Here is a 14,252-nt window from a genome sequence, read left to right on the forward strand (position 1 = left end):
TGCTTGGGTTTGAGTGTCAGCTCTGTTCATTAACTGTAAGAGCTAATAGATAACCATCTTATAGGATGATGTGAATTTAATTGATTATACCCATACATTATTTAGTGCCTGGTATATGGTTTGTACTCAGTTAAATGCTAGCATGACTCCTTTAATGCATAGTCAGATGCATTATCCATTGAATGATTAGCTTGTGCCTATTATTACCGCTAATATTTCTCTTATTATGATTAGCTCTATTATTTCTATTACTATGACAATTAGCTCTACTATTTCTAAGGTTCCTTCTTGAAAGTGGGAAACAGCCATAGCAATTTCATATAACTATAAATATAATTTAAGTAAGAAAACAATGAAAAATCTTCTAGAAGATAGAGGAAATATGAAAAGCTTATAAGAGAGTTAAAGTTATTATGAGGACTCTTAAGGTAAAGTTGATAAATTAAGAGAAAGTGATCGTTGTCTGTTATTTAACACATAAAGATGTAATTTTCATGATAAATAACTAAAAGAGTTATACTAGTTGATTTTCACAAATTAAACTGTATGATTAAGGGTGATTTTTTGTTTGTTATTTATCCTCTTTTCTAATTTCCAAAACCAAAAGGTGGCAGAAGCCACTTTTCCACATTCCTCCTTCCTCAGATTTTGTAAAACAATAAATTACCTTTTATCTAATTTTATTTCTATAAAATCAAGTTCAAATAAATGCCTTGGGAAACTCTGGAATTTAAAGTATATATAAACTTAACCTATAAGAAATCAAAGCCACAAAACAAGGAAAAGGTGATTTAAAAATAAAATATGATAACAATATAAAGAAACATTTTAAATGAAAGACCCATTGTTTACCATAAATGTGATAATGTTCAAATTGTAAAACATGAGTGTTTGCAATCCAGAAACTATTAAAAATGATGTCTTTTAAAATTCCAAATTCAAAGAGGATGACATGGAATTTTTCTATCCAAAAAGTTGCTGGAGGAATCGTGTTCTATCCATTCCTCAAATTTCTCTTTCCTGTGCCTGTTAGTCTTTCCAGCTGTTACTTAGATCCTACTAATGATCTCAGAAGTCATTAAGCATTATTTCAACAAACTGATTTTTTGCTTCTCCAGCAATAAAAGAAAATAACTTGCAAAAGACTAACATTATACAAATTGCAAAAAAAAAAATCTATAGCCAGGTACTGGTGTTTTTCTTATCTGTAGAGCATCAGATGACTTACTGTATGCATCCCTTCAGGTAGAGTCTCTCTTGATTAAAGCACAACACATAATGAAGCAGTTAGATTAAGAAGGTTTGAGCCAGGCCTTGGTAGTTCAACCCTGTAATCCAAGCTACTCAAGAGGCAGAGATCTGAGGATCACTGTTCAAAGCCAGCCCAGGAAGGAAAGCCTCTGTTCACCAAATAACCAGCAAAATAAAGTAGAAGGAGACCTGTGGTTCAAGTGGTAGAGTGCTAGCTAGCCTTGAGCAAAAAATGTCAGGTACAGAGAACTGAGTTCATGCCCCAGGACACACACATACACACACACACACACACACACACACACACACACACACACACACACACACACACACAATCTATTGGTCTGAAAGACATTTCTTTGGAATAACAATACCATTAATCTAAAAGAAAGAAGAAAATCTGAAGTATTTCCATCAAACATGAAAATGAATTTTTTTAAATGTTTAAAAATATATTAAAAATAGGAAGCCAGTGCTTATTTCAGACTTCTGTGTTTCAATATGCCAGACAATAAAAATGCCTGAAAAAACACATAGAGTTTACAAATAAATAGTTGCTTCCTTCATTACAAAAGACTCTGCTTAGGTGCTTCCACAGATTTAAGTACTTTTTTATGTCTGACATCCAGTTTTTCAGCTTCTTTTATTGTTTCTGTACTTTACTTCATTCCAAGTCATCTCAATATTTACTATTACCCAAGGACTTCCTTTAAAATATTCCTTTACTCTCAGTGGTTTCAAAGTAAAATTCTGAATTTGCTTTTCTTGGCTATTTACACTTGAAACCCTGTTATTTTTATTTTTGTTTTATTTATTTTTTATAAATTTTTTTGGGTCCGGTCACGGGGCCTGAACTCTGGGCCTGGGCGCTGTCCCTCAGCTCTTCAGCTCAAGGCTAGTGCTCTACCACTTGAACCACCACGCCACTTCCGGCTTTTTTCTTTTTGCTTATGTGGTGCTGAGGAATCGAACCCAGGGCCTCAGGCATGCAAGGCAAGCGCTCTACCACTGAGCCACCTTCCCAGCCCCCTAAACCCTGTTATTTTTTAATGTTACAATTTTCCTATCATCTTTAGTTACTTAAAGGTCCATTTTTTGCCTCTCATTCTCTTTAGAGTAATCACTGGTGGTTTATATGTTTAGTGCTGTATCATTACCAAAGTGAATTCCCATTTTTCCACACATTAAACAGGAGAATAATTATGACTAATGAGTTAGGAGTGTGTGGCTTATGAAGTTTGGGGGAGATGGGGAAGAAGAAAGCAATCAAGGAGATTATTCTGATTGACATATAATAGATGCATGCCTAAAATATCAGGATGCAACCCTTTTGTACAACTAATATGTCCTAAAACATAAGTGACAGAAAAATAAAACAAAGCCCTGTGAGGGAGAGTAGGAGGAGGTTGGGTGAAAGGATAAGGTGACTGAGAATGAACACAATCAAAGTCAGGTATTTGCATGTATAAAAATAAAAATTGAAACCTGTTTTAGAAGGTAGATAAGGGATATGAGAGTGACTTGGAGATTGAATGTGATGGAATTCATTCTATACATGTGTAGGAATGTTGCCATAAATGCCACGTATGTACAAATAATACCTGCTAACAAAATCATAAAAAATGGTGGAGATTTTGAAAATAGAGAATTTATGTATTTTGGGAGGAAAATTTTTGTCATATAAGACACAACTAATAAATGTTTCTGATTTCACTTTTGTGCTTGAACTGGGGCTTGAACTCAGGGCTGCATACTCTGACTTGGCTTTTTCCACTCAAGACTTTCAGCTTAATCAGAGAACAGTCTCACAATTTTCTTTTTCTTTTCTTTTCTTTTCTTTTCTTTTCTTTTTTTTTTTGTCAGTTGTGGAGCTTGAACTCTGGGCCTGGGTGCTGTCCCTGAGCTCTTCAGCTCAAGGCAAGCGCTCTACCGCTTGAGCCACAGTGCCACTTCCAGTTTTCTAGTGGTTTTTACTGGAGATAAGAGGCTCATGTACTTTTCTGCCCTGGCTGGCTTTGATCCACGATCCTAATATCTCAGCCTCCTGAGTAGCTAGGATTTCAGGCATGACCCACTGGCGCCCAGCTTGTTTCTGTCTGGTCTGATTTTGAACCTAGATCCTCAGACATGAGTCTTCTGAGTAGCTAGTATTTGAGATACCAATATCTGGCCTGTTACAGATTCCTATTATTTCAAAATAATTTAATTGATACTCCAGATGAAATTTTCTCTCTCAGACCTGCTTTGATAATAGTTTTAGTTCTCTTAGTTCAGGATTATCAGACTGTTCCTTTCTTTGTGCTTCCATGAAACTCCATTATTTCAATTATTTATTTGTATTTCTTGTTTCTAAGTTTTATTCAAGCGCATGTAAATAAGTATTGTGTCTTAATTTTTGTATTTTTTTTGGGGGGGGGGGGTCCGGTCGTGGGGCCTGAACTCTGAGCCTGGGCGTTGTCCCTCAGCTCTTCAGCTCAAGGCTAGCACTCTACCACTTGAGCCACAGCGCCACTTCCGGCTTTTTTCTTTTTGCTTATGTGGTGCTGAGGAGTCGAACCCAGGGCCTCATGCATGCAAGGCAAGTGCTCTACCACTGAGCCACCCTCCCAGCCCCAACTTTTGTATTTTTTATTCTTCTATTCAATCCTTCATTCTTAATACAAATATTTTTGATAGACAGCAAACAGCAGGAGGTAGTCTAGTCACGTGCAAAAATATAAGCAAAATAGAATAACTGGCTAGAAAGAAACAATAATTATAAAAGGAAATTAGTAAGGAGGGGGTAACAATGCTTGATAAGAAATGTACTCATTACTTTACTCATGTAACTGTAACCCCTCTGTACAGTATCTTTACAATAAAAAAATTTAAAAAGGAAATTGTTAGGAAAGTGAATTACTTTGTATCATGTGGTTCTAAGAGAAGTATGTACATGAAACCATGTATCAGGTCTATTACAAAAGTATGTAGCCCCAGTGAGAGCCTGGGGCTACATTCTATCCATTCCTCAAATTCTTCCATTTGTCTACTGAGTGAGGAAAGGTGTCCCAGATGAGGACACGAGACAAGCTGGAGCTGAGAAGTGTGGCGTTAGTGGCAAGTCATCTCAGGCAGCAATTCACACCAGTGTCGGACAAGTTTTCACACCAGTCCACATGTGGCCAAGCATGCCTGCTCAGCAATTCCGCAGTGGTAAATGCCTCACCAGAACCTACTTTCGGAATACAGGAAGTCATCGTAAATGTGGTCTCCTCATCCTGCTTTGAAGTCAAATTTTCAGGTCATTTGCAATATCTCCAAGAGCAATATCATACAGAAAATAAGACTGCATTTACCAATGGATCAAGGATATTGCTAAAGCTATTTGTTCTCACTTTTTAATCAGTTACCAATGCAAGAAAATAGCTTGCTACTTATTTTCTTTAAACTTCTTGAAATTTGATTATAAGACAAAATGTTTGACAAGTGCTAGGCATTAGCTATCTTTTTAGGGAAAATACTTAAATAATTACAAACATGAATATCTAAATGATGAATAATGACCCTCTTGAATTAATTACCTGAAGGAATTTTAAATGATTTTTTTTAAAAAGAAATCTTAAAGTTTAGCAATGAATAGAGGCAAATTTTAAATGCTTTAAAAAAATAAAGTAGAAGCAACAATAAACAATGATTCATGACAGAAAAGAGGCAATTGCTGTAGTTTTGAAGCCCAATTTCTCTAAATTTAACTATGTAAATTCAGAACTGTAGGAAAACCATTCTAGATAGGTAAATCATTTCAAATTAATTTTATTTAGATATTAGAAAAACTACCTTTCAGTCTCTATTTTGAGTCTGAGCTTCCTCCGCTATCCTACCCAATGGTCTGTGTTGCCTTTGACATAGAAATATAATCACATGACACTAAGACAGGAACTGAGGTAGTATATATTTAGGAGACAATATGGTGGCCAAAGGGAGATCTCTTCTTCAGAGCAACGGAGATACCTTAACCTTGACTTTAAGGTTTCATACTTACTGCTTACTGGCTTTAATTTTGTTCTAGTCCCATATCTTTTGGTTCCAAATTTAAATTTCTATAAAAATATAACTACTACCTAAGAATGAGGATAATAGATGAGATAAGAAGTTTCATGGTGATGTCTCTTGCATAAGAATTGAAAGACCAGGCATCTCCTTTGAGGCTCAGGTGTGTATACCTGTGTTTCTGAGACCTATCACCCCATCCCCAGGCATAACAAACTGGTAGCACAGTGAATTGAAATGACACTCATCAGCTTCACAGGCTGAAAAACATTAACACATTTCTAACACTGCTTTGTCCCTACACATTATATAAATTATTTGCCTATTTCTGAAAATTTTGTCTTTAAATAATATCAAATATTTCCATGCTTTTTCTGTTCCTTCTCACTGCCACCAATACAATTAAAACTATTGTTTTTTCACCCCTGGACTCTTGTGGGGCATTTCTATTGGCCATTTTGCATCTGCTTTTTAACTGATATAGAAACTATAATAAGCTGGGCACCGGTGGTTCACACCTGTAATCCTAGCTACTCAGGACGCTGAGATTTGAGGATCATGGTTCAAAGCCAGCCCAGGCAGGAAAGTCCGTGAAACTCTTATCTTCAATAAACCACCAGAAAACCAGAAGTGGCTCTGTAGCTTAAATGGTAGAGTGTTTGCCTTGAGCTGAAGAGCTGAGGGACAGCACCCAGGCCCAGAGTTCAAGCCCCACAACTGACAAAAACAAAACAAAACAAAAAAACCTATAATATACTGTAACAATAATAATCTTTTACCACAATCTGCTTAAAGTTAATCAATGGCTTTCAAAGGGAAATCCACCTTTAAGATTCACCTTTTCAACTACATATTTCTATCAGTCATGTTTGATAACTTACGAAACACCTCATTGTCAAGTATTTAATTAGATGAGTTGTTAGGCAAGTAGTTAAGATGTGTCTTTTTATTCAAGTTTTGTGAAGATAGAATACACTGTTTACCACTGTGCATATAATATGGAAGATAAACCTTGTTCAAATTCATTATTCAATATCTACAAAGAAAGAATAAATAAAACAACAAGGTCACCTAAAATACATAGCATGACAGAATATTTGAAAGGTATTAACAATATATACCTAAAAGTAATCTGGGAATTAAGAAGGATGATATTTATTTATTTATTAGCACTATTAGAGTTTAAACTCAGGGTCTGGGATTTTCTAGGCTGATGAGAAGATGTTCCACTACCTGAGCCATGGCCCCCTTTTTTTTGCTTCAGACATTTTTCAGATAAGGTCTTGTATGGATTTTACATGTGGTCTCCTGAATACCTGAGATCAAAGGCACATGCTAACACATGTAGTCAAGAGAGATGGCAAGTTTTTAGATGCTTCACTTATATTAGTAATTGTTCAATGCTTCTTCATGAACATCGCTTGCACTCAAATTTATTCATTAACTTCATCCCATAACAAAGTTGATACTTAGAACAGATAAGCTTGCAAAAGAAGTTGTGACCTTGTGAGCTTGCAACCCAGGTGGAAATGGTAGAGACTCACACATTCTTCAATTATCAGGAGACCGTAAAGACAAGTTAATAATGATCCAGTAATACTTGGAACATAATTGTGTATCAAGAGCTCACAGAGAGTGAAACAGAATCAGACTTTAATGACGTTAAAAGGATGAGCAAATATAAGAGGAATATTTTGGAATAGAAATAGGTTAGTAAAAATTTTGTGTTTGTGCTAGTCCTGAGGTATGAACTCGGGGCCTGGGCACTGCTTTTGTAGTATCTCAAAGGAAATTAGTTTACTATATTCAGCAATTTTTATAGAAATTTTACATTAGAAACCTTACCTGAATCTTGTAGGTAGCTATAGTCATAGCCCAGATCTTTGGATGAGATAAGGAAATCACCATTTCTGTAGAGAGGTATGAAAGGCACCATATAGGAGTCCCGGTTATGCCCAATGGGCGCATTGGCTTCTGGGTAAACTTCTTGAAGAGGGCGGTGCCTTCGGAGCCACTGTTCAAAAATACTGCAGAAGATATAATCATTCAGACTTAGAAAAATGTTATTCATAAAAGAATTGTTTTAAATTCTTTAAATAGGAAGGCATAGATTACATCCTCAATATTTGTAGACTCTCAAATTTTCTAGGATTAGGTATGTGGCTCAGGTAATAGAGCACCTGTCTAGAAAGCACTAGGTCTTGAGTTCAAGCCCAGGTAACACTAAACATCGTTTTCTAAATTGCTAGTTTTTTTTCCAAAGAAGTTAATTCACTTTAATAAATGTGAGCAAAGTTTAGTTTTTCCTCTGAGGAGAAGACAAAACTTAAATGTAACTAGTTAATGTTCCCATCCATCTTTGGACTTGTTCCTCCATGAATTTGTGAGCAGTTAAATATCTTCAGGGAACATCCTTTACCTTTGAAAATAAGCCAGTGTCAGTGTTTTCCTTCCTTCCTTCTTTTTTCCTTCCTTCTTTCCTTCCTTCCTTCCTTCCTTCCTTCCTTCCTTCCTTTCTTCCTTCCTTCCTTCCTTCCTTCCTTCCTTCTTCTCTCCTTCCCCTTTCCCCCTTCTCCTTCTCTTCCTCTCCTCCCTCTCTCCCTCTCCTCCCTCCCTATCTCTCTCTCTCTCTCTATTTTGGTGGCATCAGAGTTAAACTCAGGGCTTCCTCATGTTCTTGCATGGCTTGCTTATTTGATTGGTGCTCCACTACTTGAGCCATACCTCTAGCCTAGTCTTTTCTGCTAGATTTTGCTAATTTTGGAAACTCTTCTACCTGGACTGGTTTTAAATTGAGATCATCCAGATATCAGAGCTCTGAGTAGGTAGATTTATAAATCTGAGCCACCAGCAGCCAGCGTTAACTTTTGTGGAGTACAATTATAAACTCTCATAAGAGAGCTATAAGATTAAGGGATCAAGAAATCTAGTGGGAATGGATTAGAAACTCGGGCTGTATGAGAAGTTATGGCAATCTACTAAAGGCATTACAAACAAACAAACAAAAAACCACATGGCACAAATTATGCTGAGTAATGAGGCAAAAGAATGCTAGATCTAGACTTAGAGAACCCCAGCAAGGCCTTGCTCTATATTTACATAGCTATATGATTCAGAAAATTCTCCGAATTTCTTGTACTTATCTTCCTCATCCTGAAAATGAGAATAATGGTATCTGCCTTACCTGTGTTGAATGTCAGCATTCAACAGTATACTGTTATGGAAGTGCTAAGTACATAAGTGTTTGTTACATAGATTTAAATTTTAAGCAAAGAAGTAAACAATAGTAGAAAGGGTAGATTCTGAAAAGAAAATCAATAATACTTCAAAAACAAAAAAACTTAAATAAAATCTCAACATTTTGAAGTACAATAAAGACAATAAGAAAGCAAAAATGGAGCAGCAGTCATCTTTTTCCATTACAAAACACTATTTCATTTATCAAATCTGAAAATCTGGACCAGAAGCATTACACTAGTGAGAGTTTTGTTTTGCTTTATTTTAGGACAAGCATCTGACTATGTAGTCCCACGCTGGGCATGAACTCACAAATGTCCTCTTTTCTTCTGAGAAGAGAGATAACTGTTGGTTTTTAATTATCTAGAAATCATTAGATCACTGAGCAGCACTAAAAATATGACCCATGAATACCAAATTTTCTCAGCTTAGGTCCATCATTAGATGTGCATTTATTAACGACCAACTGCTTATTCACTTAAGTACCTACATTTATTAAGTATTTATTAAATCTTTATATTTATTAAGTACTTATTAAGTACCTACATTAAGTACATTATTAAATATGTATTAAGTAGCTACCAAGATTGTTTTTCATAGACCTTTGTAAAAATCTGATATCTGTGTGACAAAAGAAATTTGTAGGCCTGGGAAGGTGGCTCAGTGGTAGAGCGCTTGCCTTGCATACATGAGGCCCTGGGTTCGATTCCTCAGCACCACATAAACAAAAAAGAAAAAAGCCGGAAGTGGCGCTGTGGTTCAAGTGGTAGAGTGCTAGCCTTGAGCTGAAGAGCTGAGGGACAGCGCCAAGGCCCAGAGTTCAGGCTCCATGACTGGACCAAAAAACAAAAAAAACAAAGAAATTTGTAAAATTTCTTAGATTATTCTTTCCTTCAGCAGCAAAATGGCAATACTGCCTACATCAAGATACTATGTTGAAAATAAACTTTACAACTTGGGAGGGAGGAGGAGTTGGGGAGGTGGGGAGAGAAGGGATGGCAGGGGAAAAACAAAGGAAATGTCCTCATTACCTTACTCATGTAACTGTAACCCTTCTGTACAGTATTTGTACAATAAAATTTTTTTAAGTATGTTTGATCAATGCTCTTAATGATACTCATTATTCTGATAGGCAGAAATAGGAAAGAAGAAGATTCAAAACATTTTTTTTCTGTGTCTCAGCTTTCTCAACTGAAGAAATTAACAGCAGAAATCTGTGGTCTAACAAGCCACAAATTCTAGTCTAGTCCTATAATTTTTTTTTGTCGGTCATGGGGTCTGAACTCTAGGCCTGGGCACTATCCCTCAGCTCTTCACCTCAAGGCTAGCACTCTACCACTTGAGCCACAGCACCACTTCCAGTTTTTTCTGCTTATGTGGTGCTGAGAAATTGAACCCAGGGCCTAATGCATGCAAGGCAAGCACTCGACCACTGAGCCACCTTCCTAGCCTCTATTTTTTTTTATAGGTTAGTCTTTCTATGTTAATTCCTACTATTCCTTTTGCAAAAGCACTATTTATTCATTATATGCAATTTAGTAAATAAATAAGCAGAGATGAAGCTATTCAAATGCAATTATTCTATATAAATTGCTCTGATTTTTGAAATATGCATAAGTATCATTCCACAAGTACTTTGTCAAAAAGAAAAAGTATATCAGAGATGTTTTGTAAGACATTTTGTTCATATGAAGTTATGTGTTTTCCAGTAGTAAGTATATATTTAATGACAAAGAAGATCCCTGATAATTATGTTCATACCTCTGTTAACTGATTTAAAAACAGCTCAGTACACAGTGAGTGATTCAATAAAGGCTGAAGGCAACATTTGTACCTTTGTAACTGTGAAAAATTACTGCTATAGCTTAATTTATAAATAATCTTGTTTCTGCCAAAAAACAAACATTCCTTACTTAAGTAGGACCATGCCATCAATTCTTAACATAAGAAGACCAAATGGATAAAGCCATCAATTTATTCACCACCTTATCAACATTTTAAAATAAAAGTATTAATCTTGATTAAACTCCTTATTGGTGGTTCTCATCTTCCATTAGTTTCATCAATATCTAAAATGGTGAACATTAGAATACAAATGTATAACTTAGACAAGCATACTGACAATTTCTTTGCAGGAGAAACTTACCAAAGATTTACTTGCACTGTATCTGGACAGTTTGCTTTAAATCCAGTCAACAGTGAAATTCACAATAGAGAAATGAAGAAAAATGTAAAGGTGATCACAGGCAGACATATCAAGAAATGTGCTTTATAAATAAAACTGGCATGAGATGTCTGGTTTCTAATCTGAAATGTAAATGCCTTGCTCATACCCGTCTTTACAATTACAAAAAGATGAATTAAAAATCAGCAACTCCTCAAGAACCCAAGAGAAAATGGAGGGTGCAGGGCAAATTGCCAGCCTTAAAACTGCAGAGGTAAGTGTGATCAGAAGAGCAAGACAGAGACCTGCTTACCAAGAACAGAAACAGTTGTATGCATAAAATGTAACAAAACAAAAACTACACAAACAAGTAGAGACGGAATCTAATCAAGTGCTAATAATGAGAAACTCCTGGACCTGCAGTTGTCAAGGGATTCTTGCATGGATATTATATCCAGAAGCTCTACAAGATCTTCATAAGGAAGACCCAGAAGGATTGTTACCTGACTATGTCCAGGGCAGAGGCAGAGCAACCATTAGGAGGTATGTCTAGAAACTTCTTTAGAGAAATGTCTTACTATTCAGGGGAAGCGACCACCAGGACCTGTTCCGGCTGAAAGGAGAGCATCTTATTTAGTTTACTCTGCCTTACTCTTCATCTAAGGGAAAGTAACCCAGTCATGGGGCTCAGGAGTTGAACAGATTAGATTAAGATTGCTTAGCCAGGGATCAAAGGATTGGGTGGATGGGGAAGGGGGTCAATGCCTTTAGAAAAACACTTGGGAGAGTCACTGCACAAGACTAAAACATTGATTTAATCAGAGTATTTCACAGGACCTCCTCTTCTTAATACTGTATCACCACAACAACAGAGCTCAGTACAGCCATGGAATACAGACAGAAATCTGTAAGACACTATGGAAGAAAGACTGTATAAATTTATGAGAAAGTAAGGGGCTCAAAAATCAGACAGAAGGCAAGTTGAGGCCTTTGACAGCTGCAGCAAAAATTAAACACCGACTTGTTGCTTATAAAATTAACATAAATCTTCAAACTAATTACTTGTTTACTTCAGATCTTATAATCTAGTAAACATGTCTTTCAATTAAAATAAGAAACAAAATACACAACATGTCGGCAAGGAAAAGTCTAAAGCGACAAAATAACCATCAGAACCCAAATGAAACACAGAATGTTATTTTGGAATTATCAATGTGGAATTTTTAAAACTCCCTCTGGTTAATATTTTAGGGTATCTAGTAGAAAACATTTGAAACCTGTAAGAACAGGTGTGCAATGTAAACAGATGCATGGAAATGCTAAGGAAGAATCCATGGAAATTTCTAGAGATCAAAAATACCTCAGCAGAAATGAATGCCTTTAACAAGCTTCAGACTTGACTAGCTGAGAAAAAAAAAAAAGACTGCTCAGAGGAAACTTGACACACTGGCTAAGCACATGGTCACAGCTGTCATGCTAGCTACTCATCAGGAGGACCATGGTTATAGGCCAACCAGGGAAAAGATTCCATTTCAAGAGGCAAAGTTGAGCATAGGGAAAGTCAACTGAACTTCCCCCCTAAGGACCAATGCTGGAAAAATCTGAACTATAAAATAAATCACGAGGGAAGTGGCACTGTAGCTCAAGTGGTAGAGCGCTCGCCTTGAGCTGAAGAGCTGAGGGACAGCGCCCAGGCCCAGAGTTCAAGCCCCACGACCGACAAAAAAAAAAAAAATCACGATATACGCATCCATACTAATATAAATTAATGAACAAATACTTAGAGAAAATATTTAAATCTTTTCATACTGTTATTGTAGAGCTGAGACACAGAGGAGTTACAGTTACATGGATCAAGTAATGAGTACAATTCTTTTTGAACCTGTCTCCCCTTCTGTTGCTTTCTTTCTTCCATTCTTTCCCTCCCATACCCACCTGCAAGATACTCAGTTAAAATATTTAAATCATGCATAAAGAAGACTTCCAACTAATTATATTCTTTGCCTCTTAGTATGTGGTGCATAGCTCTCTGTTTCTTAAGTGCATCAAAAACAGTATTTGTCCAGTAATCAATGTCAGCTTTAATAATAATGATTTTATATTATGTATTCTGATACCATGTGAAGATAATGATGACAATGATGTATTCCTTCTAGGATCTTCCTCCTTACCACAGTGTAGTGAAAAAAATCATTAGACAAATCCTAAATAAGAAACATGTTGCAAACCAATTGAGTAGTACCCCTTAAAGCTATTGAGATCATTACAAAAGACTAGTATAGAACACTATCAGACTAAGAATTGCCTAAGTAGGAATGATGGTGGAATATATTTCCAACCTGGGCTAGGAGTTGGAACAGAAAAGTATATGAGGTAACCACCAAGTAAACTGAAGACATTGCTTAATAATAGTGCAGCAAATATCCATTTCTTAATTGCTGCAAATGTTCCATACTATTGGAAGGCATCATAACAAGAGAAACAAGGTATGATGCATTTGAGAAATGAATACTATATCTTTGCAATACTTTTAGTAAACAAAATGATCTTGAAATGAACATTTATTATATAAAGTAAAAGCAACTACCATGGAGGGCTTACCACAGTTGAATATTTAGAAAGCCAATTTGCTTTAGAGAATCTAGCATCAGCAACTCAATGAAGAATGTTAGATACACATATATCATTAAATACTTTGTATTCATTTATTCTTCTATAAAAGTAGATGAATACTTTGGACATCTGTAAAAACCTTGCTCTGTGCTTGGCATTGGTTAAGTTCTTTGGCCTGTGACACTTGGAATTTAGTGGAGGAGATAAATACTGATTTGTAATATTAGTAATAAATATATAATTCCAGATGGGTAAGCTCTGTGAAAGAACTTTGTGGAAGGAATCCTATTTCATGGAGACAAGTCTTGATTGGAGATCTCATCAATCCTGTAGCTCCAGGAGTCTTTAATGGTGTGTTTATACCAAGAATAAAAATGTGAATATTTAGAGAAAAGGGAAAACACTGATCCTAAACGACAGAGTATAATTTTCAGAGTGTTTGACAGAAAGCACACCGAAAATTCATGAAACTAAAAAATATGTTGCCTAAGGAGAAGGAGAAAAAACAAATTGCAACAATGAGGTGTACAAGACATTATGTCGAAAAACTAACTTTACAACTTGGCTGGGGGGGGGGGGGAGGTGGAGGGAGAAGGGGAAGAGATGGTAAGGGGAAACAAAGGAGGAAGCAACAATGCTTGATAAGAAATGTACTCATTACCTTGCTCATGTAATTGTAACCCCTCTGTATGGCATTTTCACAATAAAGAAAAAAAATGTTGCCTATATCTAAGGAGAGCAAGGAATGGATAATTCCACATGGGACTACAAAGGATCAGCCCTGCAGTGGAAGTCACGAGATAAAACATTATTTATTTGTTTCTAAAGAGAAGGAAGAAGTTTTTGTTTATATTTGTAGTAATAATTGGAAGCATGGTAAGATCACCATTTAAAACATTATATAGATTGCTTTGTAGTAAGGGGATTGAAAGACTGCAATGACTTGAAAATACAAGTA

General features: G+C 36.0%; 1 protein-coding gene across 1 annotated transcript in view; it reads right to left on the reverse strand.

Annotated features, from left to right (window-relative positions):
- Tyr (tyrosinase) overlaps window positions 1-14,252 on the reverse strand; it is a 117,116-nt gene that overhangs the window by 369 nt on the left and 102,495 nt on the right. Inside the window, exon 4 of the mRNA XM_042689905.1 lies at window positions 7,126-7,307. Coding sequence (XP_042545839.1) covers window positions 7,126-7,307 — 182 coding nt within the window. The remainder of the gene's footprint in view (window positions 1-7,125; window positions 7,308-14,252) is intronic.

The sequence above is a fragment of the Dipodomys spectabilis genome, unplaced genomic scaffold, assembly GCF_019054845.1.
Source record: "Dipodomys spectabilis isolate Male_0828 unplaced genomic scaffold, ASM1905484v1 ptg000003l, whole genome shotgun sequence".
Classification (NCBI taxonomy): Eukaryota; Metazoa; Chordata; class Mammalia; order Rodentia; family Heteromyidae; genus Dipodomys; species Dipodomys spectabilis.